The 23,426-nt window shown below is 36.7% G+C and overlaps 1 protein-coding gene across 1 annotated transcript in view; it reads left to right on the top strand.

Moving 5' to 3' along the window:
* Positions 1-23,426, top strand: part of LOC150075985 (prolow-density lipoprotein receptor-related protein 1-like) — a 1,358,636-nt gene that overhangs the window by 358,746 nt on the left and 976,464 nt on the right. Inside the window, 6 exon segments of the mRNA XM_090387555.1 lie at positions 6,658-6,783; positions 8,484-8,684; positions 12,882-13,086; positions 20,529-20,699; positions 20,836-20,983; positions 22,441-22,537. Of these exon segments, the coding sequence (XP_090243681.1) occupies positions 6,658-6,783; positions 8,484-8,684; positions 12,882-13,086; positions 20,529-20,699; positions 20,836-20,983; positions 22,441-22,537 (948 nt within the window).

Raw genomic sequence — 23,426 nt, 5'->3', positions numbered from 1 at the left:
ATTGCTGAGCCTGCATCATCCCCAAGTATTTATGGGCCTCTCCCTTTGCCATGGCTTTGATCTCTTTACCAGTCTGCAGCTGGTAGTTTTGGTTGACTAATTTTCCCTGGTGCAATCCGTGGGTCTTGTTTGTCTAGACCAATTTCAATCCTAATATCATTGCTGAATTCTTCGGTGATCTGGATTAGTTGCTTGAGGTGCTTCTCAGTTCCGGCATAGAGCTTGATGTCATCCATGTACATCAAGTGGGTGAGGGTGTACAGGTTCTTCCTTCTTTGAGATTATATCCATACTTTTTACTGTTGAGCATGGTGGATAGCTGGTTAAGTGGTAGACAGAACGACAATGTCTTCAGAGCATCTCCCTGAAAGATTCTTATCCTGATGGGAATTGGCCTGGTTGTGATGTTTTCGACCTTACTGGTGGCACTCCATTTCGACATTGTTTCTCCTAGGAAGTTTGTCACTATTGGATTGATTTTGTGGATGTAGTAGTAGTGGCATGTGATGCAAGAAAGCAAGTGCATGAGCTTATGCAGCATCAGCCAAAAAAAAACAAAAAAACACACCATTCCCTCCAAATGCCTGTCCAGTTCCTCCTTAAATTTATTCAACCTATCAACTTCCACAACGACAGATGGAGGTTTGTTCCAGCAATTAACCACCCACTGGCTAAAGTCAAATTTCCGCACATCTATTCTACATCTGTCTTTTCTTAATTTGAATTTATGCCCCCTTAGGTTCGTAATCTGAACAAGTGGAAGGATCCCATCAGAATTCAGCGTGCTCAACCCATTCAAGGCCTTATACACCTCAATCAGATCACCGCACAGGTGCCTAGTCTCCAGCCACTGCAATCTGCAGAACTTAAGCCTCTCTTGGTAAAAGCATCCCTTCATTCCCCTCACCAATCTTGTTGCCCTTCTCTGTACACGCTCAAGTAAATCTACATCCTTCCAAAAATGAGGCCTCCAGACCTGTACGCAGTACTCAAGGTGTGGCCGGACCATTGCCTTATACAGAGGGACAATCACCTCCTTTTCCCTGCTAGCAAAATTCCTATTTATCATTGACAAAACCCCATGACCTGCCCTGGCAGCCTGTCTGCATTGCTCAGAAAACTTCGTATCTGACTGCACAATTACTCCTAAGTCTTTTTCATTTTCTACCACCTTAAGTGTAGAACCACACAGTTGGTACTTTTCTCTCGGGTTACTTCTACCCATATGCAGTACTTTGCATTTGTCAAGGTTAAACTTCAGTTGCCACTTCTTAGCCCATCTGCCCAAATTATCTAGATCCTGTTGCAGTAGCACACTGCCATTACTGTCATTAACAACCCTGCCAACCTTTGTATCATCTGCAAACTTTGACACCAAGCCTGATATACCTTCATCAATATCATTGATAAATATACAAAACAACAGTGGACCTAACACCGAACCCTGTGGGACTCCACTAATAACATTAGTCCACGAAGAGCATCACCCATTGATTACCAACCTCTGTCTTCTCCCACTTAACCATCCTTTTATCCATTGTAGCAACTTACCCTTAATACCATTCTGCTCCAATTTGTACAAGTCTTCCATGTGCAACAGTGTCAAAAGCTTTCCTGAAATCCAAATATATGATATCAAAATTATTTTTTGCATCCAGTTCCTTTGTAACCACATCATAATAACCAATCAAATTTGTCAGACAAGACTTTCCCTTAACAAACCCATGCTGTGTCTGAATTATTGCTGCAGTCTTGTCTAGATGATTCTGCAATGCAGCTTTAACCAGGGACTCCATTATTTTACCCGGAACAGAAGTTTAACTAACTGGTCTGTAATTACTCGTGTCACCCTTCGATCCCCCGTTGTGAATATGGGATACATTTGCACATATCCAGTCCATGGGAACCTCCCCTGAGTCTAAGGATGCTCTCATAATTATGGCTACAGGTTTGCTTACTTGGTTTACTGCCTCCTTTAATATAACTGGATTGATCCCATCCACCCCAGGTGCTTTTCTTATGTTTAACTTCAACAATTTCTCCTCCACTTTGCTCTCAGTTATTAAAAAATCATTAAGTACCCTGCTACAATTTGTTTACCTTCTGCCATTTTTAAACCTTAATAATTCCTCAAGTGTGAATGTAGATGCTAAATACTCATTCAGTTTGTTTGCTATCAGTGCCTCTGTTTGCATTAGAATTAGTAGAGGCATACGATGCAAGAAAGCAAGCTTATGCAGCATCAGCAACCCCCTCCTCCCATTCCATCCCCCCCCCATTTGTTCCAAATGCCTGTCCAGCTCAGCCTTAAATTTATTTAGGCTATCAACTTCTACAACAAAAGATGGAAGTATGTTCCACCAATCAACTACCTGCTGGCTAAAGGCTACTTCCGCACATCTATTCTACAAATTTGTTTATTTGTTTGTTTGGTTTTTATTAGCATTAGCAACTAAGGCCATATTGCTCCAGGATATGCGGTGGTCATTCCCTGAGCTTTCTGCATCCTCCGTATTTGATGGTGATGGGCTCAGACCGCGGTCTAATCAAGAAGTGTGTGCTACGCACTGCTGCTCCTTCCCACCTGGCTACGAAGGCGCCATATATATAAAGTGTATAGTGTGTTCGTGTCTAACGGCACCTGGGGTTTCTCCCATCTCCGTGTTGCTTTCATTGTGGGTGTAACCGTTCACTGTAAAGGCTAGAGATTTAAAAGTGTATGGATTTTGTAAGTGTAGTGTTGTGTATCATTGTTCTTCTGGCCATTTAGCTGCTAGACCCCTGCTGGGCCCAACTTGTCCAGATTATGCTCGTGGAGGCAGACCAGGTACCCAGTAATTTTAATAAATTTTCACTCTAGCAGGTCCTGCCACCTAATTTCCTGAGATTTCAGTGGCTAGGACCTAAAAAAAAAAATAATAATAATAAATAAATAATAATAAAAAATGAATAAATAAATAATAATAAAAATGAATAAATAAATAATAATAAAAAATAATAAGTAAATAAATAATAAATAAATAAAATAAATAAATAAATAAAAAGGGGGGGGGGGTGGCAAAAAACACTGGAAAAGTAGGCCAAAAGAGGTTTATATTAATGCGGTTTAATTTTGGACATTGTTGAATTTTGACATTGTGTGGGGTGTACGCTGACAGTTTAGGCAGAGTGGGGAGGGGAGGCTGAAGACTGGGGGAAAAAGACAGAAGTATGGGGATGATAGAGAAGGCGACCCCAAAAAAGTCAGTGGGGCAGTCCCAGGGCCCCGCCAGGAAAAGAAGGCGGAGGCACGGGAGGGGAGGAGACAGAAACCCGAATTCCCCGAGCCTAGGAAAGGTGATTTATAGGGAACTAGGTTAGGCACCTAGTTCAAATTGCCAGATGGCACTTGATGGGGTTTGAGTGTGTCAGTTTCCTTATCTTCTGCTGTGCGTTAATGGAACTTCTTTCTCAATCAAGGCTCCAATCAGTGGTTCAAAGCTGCGTCGTGAGTTGTGGGTGGTACTGTAGTTTCCAAGTTTGTGTCTGTGGAAGCGCCCTACGTCGGGTGAACAATTCTTGAGCAAAGTGCGCGAAGGCAGTGTAGTCTTTGGAGTCATCAAGGACGTGCTGTTCCCAGTCTTTTGGAAGATAGTGGATTTTGGTGAAGAGAGTACATCTTAAGTCCTCATAGAGCTCGCAGTCATACATTAAATGGCTCCAGCTTTCCGAGGAACCACAGTGGCATAGGGGGTCATCAATAATGCCTAGTGCTTGTAATTTCCCTTTGATGGGCCCATGGTCAGTTAAGAAGAATGTGGCATGGAGGCCAGGGGAGAACCATTTCGGCATTTCCAGATAAACCCTAGTGGTGTCAGGAATGAACTTTCTCGTAATCTCTCCTTTAGAGGAGTTGGTCCACCTGGATTGCCAGGTTTGTTGTAGGTAGTGGGCTAGGCGTTTTTTCTCTACTTTAGCTGTGTTAGCTGGGTCTGTTGTGTAATCCATGATTGATGCTGCTTTGCCCTTAGAGAGGTGATATAGCAACCCGCATCTGATGACCTCAAGGTCCAGGAGTAGCACACCAGCCGGCATCTGAATGGCGTGGGTGCTGACCGTGCACACCACCCTGGTGATGGTCAGTAGCATTGCTCGTTGTATTGTTTCAAGCTTTCTGTAATTGACTGCTGTTATGGCCTTTGTATACCAAATTCCTGCTGCGTATGTGATTATTGGTACGAAGATGGCTCTGTAGTATATGGAAAGAGTTCGTTTCTTCAATCCCCAGTCATGGCGAAAAACTCTGTTTACTAGTAATTACGGATCTTTTCACGTAGATACATCAGATGAAGGGTAAAGGATAGGTTCTTGTCCAGGATTATGTCTAGTTACTTCATTTCAGTGGCAAGCTTGACAGTTCTGCCCTGTATTTTTAGTTGTGGAGGTCTCTGGATGTCCAGCGTTCCTTTAAGAAGTATGGAGCAGGTTTTGTCCGGTGAGATCTGGAGGTTGTGCTCATTAGCCCAGTTCTGTAGGGTAGCCAGTGCTCTGTTTCCTAGCTGGTCTCTATTATCGGCTTCCAGGGTAAGGACCAGGTCATCTGCATATGCCTGAGTATTGATGTTTGCTAGGTTGGTAGAAAGGAATTTGTCTAGGACAATGTTCCAGAAGTGGGGGCCCCGTCACGGACCCCTGTGGGCAGCCCCTGTAGATTGGTCGGGTGATCTGGTTGTATGGTGTTCTGACAGTTATGCTGCGGTTCGGGAGATAGCTGTGGATGCAAAGATATAGGTTTTGGGGCAGGCTTGTGGCTCAAAGTCTACCCAGGACGCTTGACCACCAGAGTGAGTCAAACGCCCCGGCGAAATCAATTGAGATTGCAAGGAAATATTTCTTGGTAGAGCTTTTGGCGGTTGTGATGATGTTTTTCAGGGCATCCACAGCTGACCATCCCTTCCTGAAGCCATACTGGTTTTGTGACTGGAGATTGGCGCTGACATAATGAGTTGTTATTCTGCTGTGTAGATGTTCAAAAAGTTTGCTAAGGCTGGAGAGAAGAGCAATTGGGCGGTAGGAGTCTGGTCTATCTGGCGGCTTGTTCGGACTTTTTAGGATCAAGCGTACACATGCTACTTTCCATGCACTTGGGAAATATCCTACTTGGGGACAGTGGTTGAAGAGGTCCAAGATAGGGTGTAGGGTATATTCAGTTAGTTTCTTAACAATTCCTGGCTTGAGTTTGTCCAGACCAGGTGACTTACGTGTCCTCTCACACTTGTCATTCACAACAACTGGAAAGACTCAAATAGACAACATTTTCATTAGTTCCTCAGTTTTAGGCCAAGCTCTCTATTTGAGATACTGCACTAACGGCCATTCGTGACTACAGACCCTTCATCCTGAGTGCCCTGCACTCAGTAGTTGACCGATTTATTAACTTTTTAAAAACTACAAACCTCTATACACTTATATAAATGTTTTCTAATATACATTATGTCTATTTCTTTTATCAGATATTATTTTTATCTAAATTTACTTGCCTTTTAACCATTTTTTTATATTGATATATTACTGTTTATTTAACCTGTCTTTAAATATTGGATGGCGCATAATGGCCTTAGTTGTCCATGTTTCATAAAAACCAAACTAAACACGATGTCAAGTCAGTTTTTCTTTAATATGTTCACTAGAGAGAGAGAGAGAGAGAGTCACTAGCATTTCCATGCATGTCTGGCAATCATTTAGAAATCTTGGGCAAGAAATTTATTGAATTTGTCCATAGCATAATCGTATCTGACTGATGATTTTTCTCATATTGCACTGATATGAATAGGCAGTTAATGCATTAACTATCTATTAATGAATATCTGCTACTTTAAAACTAAAAGATTATTAATAATTTAAATGAGAATTACAAAAATTCAGCAGTTTTAATAAGAGTGTCTGGAAGTATCTGACTGAAAAATTTCTCTTAGTGTTCTGCTCCTGGATAGATACTTTGAACCTACTTAAATTGAAAAGAAAGTATTTTGGTCCTTTGAACTTTGAATTAGTCAGGTTTTACTGTCTTCTAATGTAACAAAAAAAATAAAATAAATAAAATAAAATAAAATAAAAAATACACAACATTATATCATATCTTGATAACCAGTGACTTCAGTTAATTCAGTTGGTTTTTTTCCCCCCAGAACTGCAGAATATAAGGCAATATGTCTGAGTTTTTCCAATTTTAAGATATTATATTAGTTATATTAAGAATTATTTTGATCCTCATATTAGACTAACTGCATGTACTAGTACAGTTTCCTGCCTCTGGCTGTGCATACATACAGTATCTGTATGTAACACTCTAGAAAAGTGATAAAAGCCAAAAATGCTTTTTATTTTATTGCACAGTAATAATGTAAAAAGACATGAAGTTTTTAACTTGAAAATTTTAACAAATATAACTACAATACCGACAACAGAGCACAACATGTTGTTTATCTTCTAATGAGAATGGTCAGCCCTGAATCTAGATAGTGACACTTATCATGTTATGATAAGTGTCACTACCTACGTCACTTTTCTTGAGAAGGTGACCTGTATACCAAACAGTAAAATGTTATTTGTTAAAAGCATTACAGAATTTTGAAAACTTTGTAATATCATATTTTAAAGGTTTTATTGTTATTGTAGATGCAGCACCATGTGACGAATGGGGAGTTTGTAGCCAAGGATGTACCCAGCTAAAACATACCCATAAGTGCGAATGTGAACCTGGATATGAACTTGAACCTGACCACTTTACTTGCAAAAGTACAGGTAAGTATCGAAATATGGAATTATACCTTTCTTTATTTCTTCTATGCTCTGTAAACCAGCAATTAAGTTTTATAAAAATAGCTCAGAAGTAGAAGAAATGAGAATGTTAGAAAATAGCAGTAAAATGATTACATTAAAATTTGTTTTACTGTTCATTATTGTACCATGACAACAAACTTAAACAAACTTGACAACAACACTAAAATTTGTTTTACTGTTTATTATTGTACCATGACAGAAAAAAACCCTCTTTTAAGATTAGGTCCAGCAACAACTAATTAGAAGATATCTATTCAATTTGATATTGAATGCCATTTCTTTAAAGTAAAGCGTATCAAATTTGGCTAGTTGGTTAGCATTCCTAGTTTAAAGACACAGCAGAATTTTATGAATGGTTTGAAGTGGATATTCAGGTATGCTAGTTAGAGAAGTTAAATTGCCAATTTTAAACATTTCTGGTTTTTTGGAGCATTCACTCACGCATTTATTAGGTGTAAATGGGATGCTAGCTTTCACTTAAGAAAATAGTCAAAAAAAAAAAAAAAAATCCATACATTACTTACTAGTTTAATGAGATGAAATTGCTATTTCGTCAGTACCAAACATTTAACAAAATTTTTTTAAAAAATTTCCAATATTAACAGAGAGATGAGAGTGAAATATAAATATTGTGCAATTCTAGAAACTAAATGGGCAGTGCCTATGAGAAATCTCTGTTTATTGGTATTATCAATGTACTGTCATTTTTATTAACATTTAATTTTAACATGTCATTTTTATTAACATTTAATTTTAACATGTCATTTTTAATTACATATGTTATAGTTGTAATAAATGTAGAAATATTATTATTATACTTTCCAAGATATGCAATGAAGCAAATTTGGTCTGGGACCAAACAGTCTCTACTTAAAATGTCAAAGTTCTTATTTTCAGCTATAATTTGTACATCTTCACTGTTAGAGGGATGGACAGGATGAATAGCTGATAGCCACTTGAATTTGGAATAATACAAGTGATTGTATTATTCCAAATGCCAACAAGTACTCATACAGAATTTCAAAGAATATTACCGAGTTAATTTATTCCAGTTACACTGATATTCCAGAGAGAGAGAGAGAGATACAACGATAATTTTCCAAATACATTACCACCACACCCTTTTGGCATCTCTCATAATGTGGATATAACTTCGCAACTGTGATGGCTTGTTGTATTACCTGGGTACCTGCTCACCCACTGATGATGAAGCCGCACAGCTTCGAAACAACATCTGGGTGGTGGTACCACTGAAAATAAATAACAGTAGTCTTCTCTGCTAGAGAAGCGTTATTTATTTGAAGTAATGCAATAGTAGCTATCTCGTTGTGAAGGCAATCACATTATGAGATACAATTAAAACGATGCCCTCTACGCTACATACGTAGTTCAAATATATGGGTTAACTATGGTGTATTTACACCAATCCTATGTAATTAATTATATTAAAAACCAAAGTATTCTAACAAAATTATTTATTAGACCAAAAACTAAATTAACTTGATTAATAAAGGTCATAAATGATAAATATTTTGACTGGCAAAGGGTGTCAGCTATACAGTGAATGAAATAGCTGAATCAAAATGTATCTACTGACATGTAAATGAATTTAATGTAATAAAAAAAAAATTATAGTAATATTTCCTTGTCCTATATTTCAGATCCAACACCGCCTTATATTATATTTTCCAATCGGCATGAGCTTCGAAGTGTTGATCTTCATACTATGTCGGTGAAACCTCTAATTTCTGGTTTAAAAAATACCATAGCATTAGATTTTTACCATTCACCAGATGGAGATATGATTTTTTGGACTGATGTTGTGGATGACAAAATTTACAGAGGATCAATGATATCAGGATGTAAGGGTTATAAATTTATATATAAAATAATGAATTTTTATGGGCTACATAATTTCTTATTATGTAATTATTTCTTGTAGTTTGGTTTAACAATACATTGGTTTTAAAATTTTACAAAGCTGGCACTATATATCATGTCTTTTTTTCTTTAGCCATGAATACGAATACCCTTAGCCACTGCTTTATAAATAAAGTATATAATATATTGTTTTGGTGATATGATAACATGCATTTTTTTTATCCCTTTTACTCTTATGATCAGGGAGATTTTTTTATCCTACGAAGCTAAACAAAATTTGCTTTGAAGGTTGAATTATTCTTCTAGATGATTAATTTGAAATTTATGCTTTTCAAATAAATATACAGTAAACTGGATTTTAAAATTTTTTGAATTTTAGTGGAGTCTATACTTGGTGGTTGATCAGTTTTAGAGGAGCATATTTCAGTAAATATTAAGCACAACATAATTATACCCATAAACATTTATAATGACTGACTTCTTTCACCTGTTTTTGCAGGCAGAAGGATTTAAAATGCATGGATAATGCAATAATCATAATTCTCATAGCAGAACATACTTATCTTTCTAATGAGTTTCTGCACTAATTTCATACTACTTTCACCAGATAGTTTTACCTATATTTTAACTTTAAAAACTTTGATTTTGTATACTACATGGCAGCTCACATCAAAAATCTTCTTTACATCTGTTTAGTCTGTATGTTGTTACTAGAGACCACCTTGGTGAGGCTATCTCGGTGAGGGACCATTAATCCTGAAACAGACTATTGTAGCAGCCTCATCTTTTATACAAATAGCCAGTCAAACTGTCAGTGAGCTATCTGTTTGAAAGTAGTGCAATATCAGGGCAACTCATTGTGAAGGAAAATTGGTTCTGCTGTAAGAATTAAGACCATTGTATTATCTATGTTTTTAACTCCTGCTGACAAAAGCAGATTAAAAGACAAAACAGACCATCTTATAAGGGGGGAAAAAAGTTACCATTTTATGCATTAATCCTTAAAGACAAATGTGATCATTGATGATAGGAGCGCCAGATTATTTTCTTAATATTTATGAATTGGGAAATGTGCAGATTTTATAGTAGTCTGGATTTCAGATTTCCTCAATTAGAGTTTACTGTAATTGGAAATGTTATGGTATAAAGATGGTTATTTTAATCTTAGTAAGAAATTAAAATAACCATTCAGGAGCATATCACTAAAAGCAGCTTGAAACAATTATTTTAAAGGAAATATCTAATTGTAAACTGTATAATCTGAGTTCTTTTGACATTGCTGTGCAGGTAACCGAAAATGGAGTATAGTGAAATCTAAGCACTTCAATCTACATATAATGAAATATGTGTGGGAAAATGCAAAAATTTGAAAAATCAGCAAAAAAAAAAAAAAAAAAAAAATTCAAAATTATTAATTTTTTTCATGTCCCCTATAATTTCAATCTTTTCTGAACACAACTGTGAAAAATTATATTCTGTATTAAAAACGTATTTTAATTAATTTTTGGAAAATTAAAACTTACTTTAGATCTGTCAGAGAGAATTCAAAGTTAAAAACTCTGCCTTTCAACCAAAATTTAAGTTTGAGGAGAGCACATCACTAACAGCAGCCCTCCTGCATTAAATGAGAAGTGTGCACATAAACAAATTGAGTCCAGTTAATGCATTAATTTTGCAAAGCTAATGAGGGTTACCAATTGGAGGAAAGAATGTGGCAGTAAAGCCAAATTATTATCATTATCTCTTTGCGGCTCATCATTCAACACACGCATATAATTAGATAACTTAATAATGAATTTGTGCTGATTGTGCGATAATTAACAAACGTTTCTAAAATTTTTTCTGGAAACAATTCAAAGAAACTGTTTTTCAACAACAGCTATTAGGAGTTTCAGTTGTGTGGACAGAGTAGATGAAGCACAAATGCCATTAGTCACGTGGAGTCAAACCAACTCCATGTGACTGAATCCAGTGTAAAGTAATGATAGATGATATAATTCCCAGGCATTTCATGGTATTTCCTCTTCCACTTGTTCAGTGACTGAATTGCTGTTCTTATTACACTGTCAGCTCTAAACACAAAGGACCATCCATATCAGTTTCACACATTACGAAGTGTGTGTGTTTTTTTTTGGTAGTTGTTGGTGCATTGGCTTCTGTGGCCATAATGCACCTCCCAAGGTTTTTGCAGTACTTTGATCCAAGCCCGAGGCAGGATTCAAACCCGCGACCTTTGGGTTGTCAGGCAGGCACTTTATCCACCCGGCTAGCCGTGTGTGTGTGTGTGTGTGTGTGTGTGTGTGTGTGTGTGTGTGTGTGTGTGTGTGTGTGTGTGTGTGTGTGTGTGTGTGTGTGTGTGTGTGTGTGTGTGTGTGTTGTGTGTGTGTGTCAGCAGTTCAGTCACTGAAGCAATGGTACAGAAAATGCATCCCTAACTAAAAACCTCAGCATTATTATAGTGAAGATTTTTATTGGTCAAATTAAAAATTTCCACAGTTAACAAATGAGTTTCTAGAAATTTTCTTAAAAAATTAATAATAAGGTGCAAACTACAGTAACCAGTTCAGATTGGCTCTCTAATGACTGCTAGAGCAAAGCTGGAACTAAACCAAAATTTTGTGTTTTACAAGGACTGTAACAAAAGTCAATAGTAAAAAAAATGTTGGTTTGATTCCCAAATTCCAAGTGGCTTCCATGTGTGCCTAGTTTTTACCTGATTGCCAACTCCTAATTAGTAGTAGTAGTGGGAAATGCAAGAAAGAAAGCTTATATGGCATCAGCTAAAAAAAAAAAAAAAACCCACAGTTCACCCATCCATACCCTCCAAGAATTTGTCTAGTTAATTCTTCCTTGAATTTATTCAACCCATGCACTTCCACAATAACAGATGGAAACCTGTTCCAGCAATCAACCATCTGTTGGCTGAAGGCAAGCTTTCACACATCTATCTGGCAACCATCCTACCACAAGTTGAATATATATCCCCTCATATGTGTAGTCTCAGCAAGTGGAAGAATTCCATTAACATTCATCTTACTCAATCTATTCAACACTTTAAACACCTCACTCAGATCTCCCCGAAGGTGCCTAGTCTAAAGATGCTGCAATTTGCAGAACTGGAGCTTTTCTAGGTAAGAGCACCCTTTTGCTCCCTTCACCAGTCTGTTCTCTTTGTATCATCTGCAAACTTGGACATTAAACCTGATATTGATGAAGGTATATCAGGTTTAATGTCCAAGTTTGCAGATGATACAAAGGTTAACAGGGTTGTTAACGACAGTAAAGACAGTATGCCGCTCCAACTGGATCTAGATAAGTTGGGCAAATGGGCTGAGAAGTGGCAACTGAAGTTTAACATTGACAAATGCAAAGTACTGCATATGAGTAGCAATAACTGAAGAGAAATATACCAACTGTGTGGTGCTACACTCAGGGAAATGGAAAGTGAAAAAGACCTGGGGGCAATTGTGCAGTAAAATATGAAGTTTGTTGGGCAGGTCATGGAGTCTTTTCAATGATATATATATAGGAATTTTGCTATCAGGAACAGGGACGTGATTATCCTGTTATACAAGGCAATGGTTAGGCCACACTTAGAATACTGTGTACAGGTCTGGAGGCCTCATTTTAGGAAGGATGTAGAGTTCCTAGAATGAGTATAAAGAAGGGCAACAAGATTGGTGAGGGGAGCAAAGGGGTACTCTTGCCAAGAAAGGCTTAAGTTCTGCAAATTTCAGCACCTTGAGAGTAGGCACCTGCGAGATGATCTGATTGAGGTGTATAAGACCTTGAATGGGTTGAGCAAGCTGAATGCTGATGGGATTGTTCCTCTTTCTCAGATTAAGAACCTGAGGGGCACAGATTCAAATTGAGGAAAGACAGTTGTAAAATTGATGTGCGGAAATTTGCCTTTAGCCAGTGGGATTGGTGGAACAGACTTCCATCTCTTGTTGTGGAAGTTGATAGCCTAAATGAATTTAAGACTGAGCTGGACAGGCATTTGGAACGAATGGTGGGGTGAAATGAAAGTGTGTTTTTTTTTTTGGCTGATGCCGCATAAGCTTGCTTTCTTGCAATGTATGCCTCTACTAATGCTCATACTATTAATGTGTATGCTAATTGATTATTTTGAAATGAAAATCAATTTGTATTTACTGTATCTTTATTTTTTCTGATAGCTTTAACCAATATTGAGGTAGTTGTACAAACTGGTTTGGCCACAGCAGAAGGTTTAGCCGTTGACTGGATTGGAGAAAATTTGTACTGGGTTGAAAGCAATTTAGATCAAATAGAAATAGCAAAATTAAATGGAAGCTTTAGGAGAACTCTCATTGCTGGTCATATGGAAAGTCCAAGAGCTATTGCGTTAGATCCTCGTTATGGGTAAGGTACATTATTTCATTTTTACTTGTATGGCGGGATAGAGTTTCTGTTTATATAATTTAATATCAGCTCATTTACATAGAAGTTCACTGATGTACAAATAAATTTGTAGTGATTAATTTATGTTACTTATGCTATTCATCAGTACTTCAGCTTATCTGCTTCTTCCTTTTAAAAAAATAACATAGAAGAAAGCAAAAAAATATTATAGGTATAGGTTTAGCATAGTGGATATAGTGTTATTGTTCTGCAGTTCCTGTGGGTTTCCCACAAATCAGCATTAAGTACTCTGTGACGCCGCACAACATTGCAAAGCCAGTTGATGTGGGTTGTGTGAGTAGTGTATTTTTTCTGTTGTTTGACTGGAGTTTTTGTTACTGGGAGGCTCGATCACCAGGAAGGAGCTTCCCAGCATCTGTCCACTGGCATGAGGAGCCGGGCCAGGAAGTGGAAAGACATCTTACAGGCCGTCCACACACTTGCAGGAGCGAGAGTGGAGAGGAGCCAAGGAAAGTGCAAAGAAGAGACAGTAACCAGGGCAATAATTAGTACCCAGAGGTACCAATCATTGCCCTGGGTCTATCTCCAATCACATCACCATTTGCTGTCCCTCGGCTAACAAATGGTGATGTGATAGGAGATAGACCCAGAGATGCAGTGAAATAGATTCCAAAGGCCAGCAGTCAAAGGTGCCTCTGTAGCCAGGTAGGCAGGAGTGGCAGTGCGTAGCACACGCTTCTTGATTAGACTGGGGTTTGAGCCCGTGATACGGCGGATGCGGAAAGGTCAGTGAATGGCCACCGCATATCCCCGGAGTAATATGGCCTTAGTTGCTAATGCTCCTAAAAAAAAACCAAACAACAACAACAACAACAGCAGTCAAGCTGTGTGACTAGTTTAATCTCATGCCGAACCACAGAGCAGCATCAGCGGGGCTCCTAGTTGGGTGGCTCCTAAGGATCATCCCACCCAGAGGTGGGCCCTGGGCCAGCAGTAAGAGTGGATTAGCATCCCAATTTTCAGTTTTGTGACTGGGAATTTCCGGGGCTGAGTATCAATTACTGCGTGGAGGAGATTGTCCAGGAGTAGTGTTAGGAGGTTGCAGGTGATGCCAGCACTGACGAAAGACCTCAGCATATCTGGTCAGTGCATAGCCAGCATTGTTAAGACTTTAATAAATTGGTTTCTGGCTGAAGTGGCTCACATCTGATGAGTATGGGCTTGGCACACCCAAGGTCCTGAGCTGGATATATCATCATTCTTCTCTTTCTTGATGATTCCCTTCTTTCTGTCTCTCTCTCTCTCTCTCTCTCTCTCTCTCTCTCTCTCTCTCTCAGGGTAACTTGGGAATTTTTTTTGGTGAAGCCTAAGCCACAGGCTTCCTCACACCGTATAGCTAATAATAAGTGATGTAGTCACTCAAAAAGGCCTCTGAGGTTGGGAGAATAGTTCATATCACGAATTTAAATAAATACACCAACCGTTTTGATTAAAATAGTTTAATACTGTAAAAATATAAAATATAAATATAATAAAATGTACCAAGCGATACAGTGGATACTGTAAAATAATATTTACAAAACTGATTTACTATAAAATAAAATAAAATTTATTACAAAAATGTTAAAATACAATAAAATATGAAAATTAAAAGTGATAAAACAATGATTGTAGCTTTCGGGGGCATCCGCCTCCTTTCTCAACAACAATGCTACTTGGACAACACATCCTTAATATCAGGTTCACGACACTCGTGACTGACCAGGCACATGTTCAGTATTTCTTTCACATGCGCCAGAACCGGAAGTGGCTCGAGAATGTGGAAACGTGAAGCGCTCATCTCTTGCAAGGACTACAGCTTCCAGGCGCCTCCGTAGCCAGGTGGGAAGGAGCAGCAGTGCGTAGCACACGCTTCTTGATTAGACCGGGGTTCGAGCCCATCACCACCAAATACGGAGGATGTGGAAAGGTCAGGGAATGACCACCGCATATCCCGGAGCAATATGGCCTTAGTTGCTAATGCTCCTAAAAAAAAAAAAAAAAACCCCAAATAACAAATAAATAAATAACTACAGCTTCCAAGATGGGGTGGAGCCGAACACCCCTATCCCTATTCATGCTACTGTTTTTGGATGAGCCAATCCACAAATGCTCCAACCACTTATGGTCCCAGAACCTGTGCGCCCGGTCAAGGATGACAGCATTCTCAGGGGAGACTTGGTGCTGTTTTTCCCAATAATGCTCAGCAATCGCGGACTTATTGAACTCTGCGGTCTGTATGGCTCTCACGTGTTCCCCAGATGGTCTTTTAGTCGCCGTCCTGTCTCCCCCACATAACCTCGGCACGTCTGGTCGGCCACGGGTGCCGTGAACCTGATACTAAAGGATGTGTTGCCCAAGTAGCATTGTTGTTGAGAAAGGAGGCGGATGCCCCCAAAAGCTACAATTATTGTTTTATCGCTTTTAATTTTTGTATTTTAACATTTTCGTAATAAATTTTATTTTATTTTATAGTAAATCAGTTTTGTAAATATTATTTTACGGTATCCACTGTATCGCTTGGTACATTTTATTATATTTATATTTTTATATTTTTACAGTATTAAACTATTTTAATCAAAACGGTTGGTGTATTTATTTAAATTTGTGAAGTGATGTAGTGTGAAGGTCTAGGAGTAGTTGGTTTCTTAAGTCTGTGTTGCATGAGTGCATCATGTGGTCCCAGTCTTCAGGTTCTCCACAGGTACAGAGGGCATCTTCAACTAGGCCGAACTCCAGAAAGCACCTTTTGAAGGACCTGTGGCCAGTTGATAGGAAGGAAGTATAGACGTTAGGGAAGAACCAAGTGGAATGTTGTTTGTTGATGTAGGATACCTCAGGGAGGAAAAGTTTGGTAGTTACACCAGTTGTGCAGTTATTCCAGTGGGTATGTACCATAAGTCTATCAGTTCTAGCCACGTACGTTTGTATTTCTGTCAGATATCGGTATCAGTACAGGTTTCTTAATGGTAGGTGAGAGGCTGATAAAAGTGCCTGAAAGTCCAAGGGGATCAGTAAGTTAGTACCTGTAGGGTGGCAGTTGATATCATTCTACATATATCGCAATTCATTTGTAGTAGCATAAGTTGTTGAATTTGCTGAATTTGATGTTGTGCATGTACTATAATCAACAGTTTAAAAGTAAAGTTCTATTTACTTTTAAAATTATTCATTAGTGGATTGAAATAAAGCACTCATGGGACAACCTGTCTTCTATATTTATGGCAACTCAGTTTTAATTGCAGGCTTCTGTTAAGTGATTAAGAAATAACAATTATGGAAATTATTATTTTCGTAATTTATTTAATGGATTACGTAATGTAAGGTTACTTCATAGATTTATCATTTGGCAACAACTTTTAATCTTTATTTTAAAATATTTTCAGAATTATTGTAATATGCAATTCTGCTGTCCCTTGGACATGCAGGGACAGTAAAATACAAGGCGTGGCTATTAAATAATGAGACTGTTGCAATAAAATAAACATAATAAAATATTTTGTACCTTACAAGTTATCCCCTTCAAAAGAATTGCTTTGGGCTTACAAACACTGTTCCGTAATGTTTCTTCCAAGCATAGAAACATTTCTGGAGGTCATCTTCTGTAAGCCATTTTTAATACTTCAGTTTTTTTTTCTGAATGTCTTCAATGTACTGAAAATGTGTTCCCTTAAGTACACTTAAGGAAGAGAAAAAAAGTCAAGTTGTTCTAGCTCAGCTTTGCATAGGACATAGTCATCTTACACATTCCTTTCTGCTGAGGATTAATGACCCTCCTATATCTGAACATTGTGACACCATTTTAATTGTCTAGCATGTTATTATTGAATGTCAGAATTTTATCAATGTGTGCCATCTGTGTTTTTGCACTTTTAGTCACCTGACTGAGCCTTATACACTCAGTCAAATTTTTTCTGACCATGAAGATATGTCTGAGATGTTTGAATTTTTAAAAATTATAAATTTATATTCATATATAAATGCATTTTAATAGTAGTCATATACACTTTTGTTTATTTACTTGCTTTATATTGAGATTTACTTGTTTCTTTTTAATTTTTTTTACATTTTGACTTGGTAACCTATTTATAGTTTACTTTTAATTTTAAATTGTAAACTTTTAATTAGACTTGGTGCACCATGGGCTAAGTTGCCCATGCACCTTTAAAAATTAAAATCAACCAAATGCAACTTGCCTTGATTGGGTCTTGTACTTGCTGTAGAACCACGGTGTTTTCAATTTTGTGGATGGTGTTAAATATTTTTATTCGCAGTTAGTTCATGTTTTCCATATGATTTCCCCTTTAGTCCTTTTTTTTTTTTTTTTTAAATCTGTTTTATAGATGACATCATTGCACAGTTCAACTCTTGGTGTCAAAGTCCAGCTTTTCACCAACAATTTCAAAAGATATAAAGCCATCACTTCATCAAGTAATAGCAACTCACTATAACATTGCCCCTGGATTCATTTCTTTATTAGTCGTGCAAGGACTCTATGAGTTTGAACTTTATTAAATGCAAATGTTGTAGATTCAGTACAGACACCTAAGCAGAGTTTTTTTAATGCATGCTAATTATTTTGTTGATGTTAAAGCTCATTATCCATTGTTTGCTTTATTTGAATATGAAAGTATGTGTGAGATTTAGATGTGGAAATAAGCAGTATAATAAGTAAAGAGGAAGCCAGTTAAACAAATTAATTTGGAACAAAAGAGAAATTAGTCGAAATGATAAAGTTAGCTGTTTATAACAGTTTTATCCTGTGGTATTTAGAACATGGTAAGAAATGAAGGAACTGATCAAAAATTAGAACTTTTTTTTCAAAAGAATTCTAAGAAAAAAAAATTAATTAACAGAAGGAAGCAATAGCAAGTTCATATTACATATATTGAAATAAGAAAAAATTCTAGGGTAACATATATATACAATCAAATTTAAAATGGTATAGACATGTTGAAAGGACAACAGAAGAAGATTAGGTAAACCGATATTCAAGGCATAAATGAATATTAATAGGCCTAATGACCAATAGATTAGGAAGAGGGATTGATGGTATTGACCAGTAATTAGAGCAAAGGGAACTTAATCTGGCTACACCTAAAGATCTAATAAGTAGGATAGTATTGAGGAAAGTAGTCAATGGAAGGGGGTAATTTGAAAGAATAATAATCATTGAGACCTAATACACCCTAAGACCTAATACAATAATAGAGACCTAATGAAGAAACTAAAGTTCTTTGATGTGTAACAATAAAGGCATGATTATTGTAAAATTAATCCATTACTCTATGGTGATATCTTTTATAGGGAAAAAAAAAAAAAAAAAAAAATTTCTTTTCATATGATATACAATTATTATGATAGGTTATATTGATACTAACCTTGGTTCATATCAGTGTCTTTTGCATGACTTCTTTTTCATATACAGGGTATCCGGGCTAGAGGTATCCAAAAATAACAGCTTATAATGCGAGAACCACTCATTATATTTTTTCAAACAAAAGCACAGTCGATAGGAAATCTCTCCAAGATTTGTTTCATCACACTGTCAAGGTCACTAGTGCAGGTGCATCACCAGTAGTCGTGCATGCACAGAAACGGCATAAGAACAGCTATTGCCTCAGTTGAGATGTGTATGCCACAGCGGTGCAGTGTGTGTGTGCTTTGGTTAGCTGAATTTCAGTCAGTTATGTGTGTTTGGCAGCATGCACAAAAGGAATGGAATGTGGATCCTCCCACATCCAAATCCATTCTTCAGTGGGATAAGATTCTAAAAGAGATGGGAAGTTTGGTTTCACAAACTGGGAAATACCCGAAAAAGCATGTGACCAATGAGACTGTGGATCAGGTGCGTGAGTCATTCTCTAGGAGCCCACGTAAATCAAATAAACTGGCTAGTAATGAACTGCAAATTCCTTGTTCAACAGTTCATGACATTGTTCACAAATGTCTCCGTTTGCGTGCATACAAACTTCAACTTCTTCAACACCAGATGATCACCGCTTAAGAGCTGATTTCGCTGCTGAGATGATCAGCCATATTGATGACAATCCCAATTATTTTGATCTGTTGTTATTCAGTGATGAATCAACCTTTCACATTTGCAAGAAAGTGAACAGACAAAATTGCTGCATTTGGGGTACGGAGAATCCTCACCAAGCGATTGAAAATGAAAGGGACACACCAAAAGTTAATGTCTGGTTAGGAGTGCACAAAAATGGTGTCATTCGTCCATTTTTTCATAGAACCGTCTCCGTTTGCGTGCGTACAAACTTCAACTTCTTCATCACCTGAAGCTAGATAATCACTGCTTAAGAGCTGATTTTGCTGCCAAGATGATCAGCCGTATTGATGACAATCCCAATTATTTTGATCTGTTGTTATTCAGTGATGAATCAACCTTTCACATTTGTAAGAAAGTTAACAGACACAATTGCCACATTTGGGGGTACAGAGAATCCTAACTAAGTGATTGAAAATGAAAGGGACACACCAAAAGTCAATGTCTGGTTAGGAGTGCACAAAAATGGCGTCATCGGTCCATTTTTTCATAGAACCCACAGTGACGGGACACACTTACCTTGACATGCTTCAGATCTTTGCTGTTCCACAGATTCCCCCAGGCGCCTCTGTAGCCAGATGGGAAGGAGCAGCAGCGCATAGCACACGCTTCTTGATTAGACCAGTGTTCGAGCCCGTCATCACCAAATACGGAGGATGCGGAAAGGTCAGGGAATGACCACCGCATATCCCCGGAGCAATATGGCCTTAGTTGCTAATGCTCCTAAAAAACAGATAACAAACAAACAGATTCCCCCAGGTTTCAGCAAGATGGTGCTCCACCAGACTTCCATCGAGATGTTACCACATTTATGAATGACACTTTTCCTGGACGATGGATCGGAAGAGGAGGCCGAACTGCCTGGCCCCCTAGATCTCTGGATATGACTCCATTGGACTTTTTTGCATGTGAGTTTATTAAAGACTGTACCAGAGAAAATTTCGTGATTTGGACAGTTTGAAACAGTGTACCGTCGAAGTAGTTGCTCTAATAATGCCTCAGATGCTGGAAAACACTTGGCAAAAGCTCAAGTATTATTTTGACATCTGTCGAGCTACAAACAGTGCCCACATTGAACTTTACTAACCTTCATAAAAACTTTGTGAGTTAATCTGTATAATAACGAAAAAATTATTTTAATACACCTTATAGATGCTGAGATATATGTGTGTGTATTTTTGGATACCTCTAACCCGGATATCCTGTGTGTTGTGTGTGTGTATATATATATATATATATATATTTAAATTCCAAAAACATATCAGATGGTGTGTTTATCATTCTGATTTTATTCCCAAATGTGGGAGAATAATAATGGTAAACTCTTAATTTTTTGAAATAGTGTATTGTTTTGGACTGACTGGGATAAAGAAGCACCCCGAATAGAACAAGCATCTATGAGCGGAGATAGCAGGAAAGTAGTATTTCGAGTTGATGATGTAATTGATGGTGCCTGGCCAAATGGACTTACATTGGATTATATAGCTCTTAGAATATACTGGATTGATGCCAGGTGAGTAAAATGATTTATATGATATTATTTTGATTAATAGATATTTATCATATTGCAGACACTATGTTACATATTATGAAATGGTAATAATGCAGACTGAATAAACTGGGCCTGAAAGTATTCTTATTATTTTCAGATCAGACTCTATCCATTCAGCAAAATATGATGGATCGGAACATCATGAAATTCTTAGAGGACATGAAGCACTCTCCCATCCATTTGCTATTGCACTATATGATAATTATGTATACTGGACTGATTGGAGAACTAATTCAGTAATCAGGGTACAGTATTTTGATAGCTGTTCGTTATGTTTTATTTTATTAGATACGTTAGGAAACAACTATTATTAAAGTAACGCATGCAAGTAATAAATATACAAGTTATACAATTTGATAGTATGAGCCAGAGCTATAATGCCCAATGCATTCTATATTGATATCAATATTTGTAAAAGAATAAGAGAAGTTTACCTCAATACGATACGTAGAACACTTTAGTATGATACTCTCCAGAAATTATAACGAAAACAATTAAAAAATCGAAAATCTTACATTACAGTAAGAAATAATTAACAATAATTAAAAATCAAATGAACACAATTAAAAATCAATTTAACACAATTAAAAATAAAGTAAAAAATTAATTTAATGAAAAAAATTGCAAAACGATTTTCCTTCCTGAAGCTGACAATGCTTTTCGACCATATGTCATGATCACAGGAATGAAAATTATCGAGTAGGGGTGAGCATGGAACTTAAATAGGGATTATTTGTCTTCTTAAAGGACCATAAGTCCGAGATTTGATAAGGCCAGCGAACATTAACAGAATTGTCATGTAATTTAATTTCGACAGTTTCTACAATTAATTGTAAAGCATTGTCAGCTTTAGGAAGGAAAATCATTTTGCAATTTTTTTCGTTAAATAAATTTTTTCTTAATTTTAAATTACGTTAACTTGTTTTTTAATTGCGTTAAATTGATTTTTAACTATTGGTAATTATTCCTTACTGCAATGTAAGATTTTCGATTTTTTAATTGTTTTCGTTTTCATTTCTGGAGAGTTATGGAAGTGTTCTACGTATCATATTGAGGTGAACTTCTTGTTTCTTTTACAAGTTATACAAATAATGAATAGTATAAGTATTAGTGATACATGAGGTATACAACAGTAATAGAATTGCATTTTGAGGTGCCCGTACAATTATAGCTAAATTTTTAGTCACTTTGTCTTTGAGGTAATCATGATTTCAGTATATTTTTTGATATTTGGAAAATCCAGTACTCTTTGTTGTTCTGTGTGAAATGTGGGATGGTCTGGTTTTTTTTTTTTTTTTTTTTTCCCTTTTTAATTGCGCTACAGTTGCTATTTAAGTTTTTTTTTTTTTTTTTTTTAAATCAATGAAATGATGAGCAAAAAAAAAAAAAAAAACAAATTTTGTTTACTATATTTCAAAAATTCTTTATTGATATTTTTGCAAATATTTTGTCTTGGAGGTAATCATGATTTCAGTATATTTTTTGATATTTGGAAAATCCAGTACTCTTTGTTGTTTTGCTGTTCTGTGTGAAATCTGGGATGGTTTGGGTTTTTTTTTTTTCCCCCTTTTTAATTGTGCTACAGTTGCAATTTAAGTTTTTTTTTTTTTTTAATCAATGAAATGATGAGCAAAAAAAAAAAATTTTGTTTACTATATTTCAAAAATTCTTTATTCATATTTTTGCAAATATTATCTGACAGGCAAATAAATGGAATGGTACTGATGTGCGAGTTGTCCAAAGAGCAATCACCCAGCCGTTTGACATTCAGATATATCATCCATCTAGACAACCTAAAGGTAAGAATGTGAATAATTTGCATTAGCCTGACATCTAAGTTTTCTTTGTGTCATTATTTATGGTTTTTGGGGTAAAATTGCAGTTCCTTTTCTTATTCTTATTTGTTATTTTTATGTTCCTAATAGTAAATAGCTGTTTTATTGATTATAATCTGTTTTTCTAAAAGTATAATATAATAGGATACTTATGAAAATGATAAAAAATATGGCACATTCTTTCATTAATCATAGATAAGTCATTTAGATATATGAAACACCTTTATGACACCTTAATGATTTTAAAAATTTACATTCATAAAATGCAGTATCCAGTGAAGCTGACTTTCACCGAAACACTGTAAAAAAGTTTTTTAGGAATAGAAACCTTCAAATTAACAAGGTTCAATAGCTTTTACTCTACTCAATAGCATTTACTCTATATCGAAAGGGTGCAAGAATATTTGCTGATGCTATTGAGGCAGTGTTAGGTGGGTCGGAAAACTGCTTCCTTGGGGAGATACAAGGACTAATAGATTAACAGTAGCCACAGGCAGAGGTGAAAGTGATCCTTGCACTGCTTCTATTGAAATGAGCAGCAGCCTGGAAAACAAGATGCAAGGTATTTCAGAGACTGCTGGGAGTCATTGCGGTACAAGTAAACACATGGGTTGTGTTAGGGTAGCTAAGAATAGGAACAGGTGCATGTATTCTTGGGTGTACACCAATGCTAGGAGTTTGGTAAATAAATTTGATGAATTTGAGGTATTGCTCAAAACTTCAAAGGCAGATATTGTTGGGATATCAAGACATGGTGTCACACAGATATAAGGAATACAGAACTAGAATTTGGGGAGTACAATGTGTACAGAAAGGACAGACAGGATAGGAAGGGAGGAGGGGTTATGCTATT

Source organism: Mastigoproctus giganteus, chromosome 13 (genome assembly GCF_048544385.1).
Source record: "Mastigoproctus giganteus isolate SK-2022 chromosome 13, ASM4854438v1, whole genome shotgun sequence".
Lineage (NCBI taxonomy): Eukaryota > Metazoa > Arthropoda > Arachnida > Uropygi > Thelyphonidae > Mastigoproctus > Mastigoproctus giganteus.
This window is presented reverse-complemented; position numbering and strand designations above follow the sequence as displayed.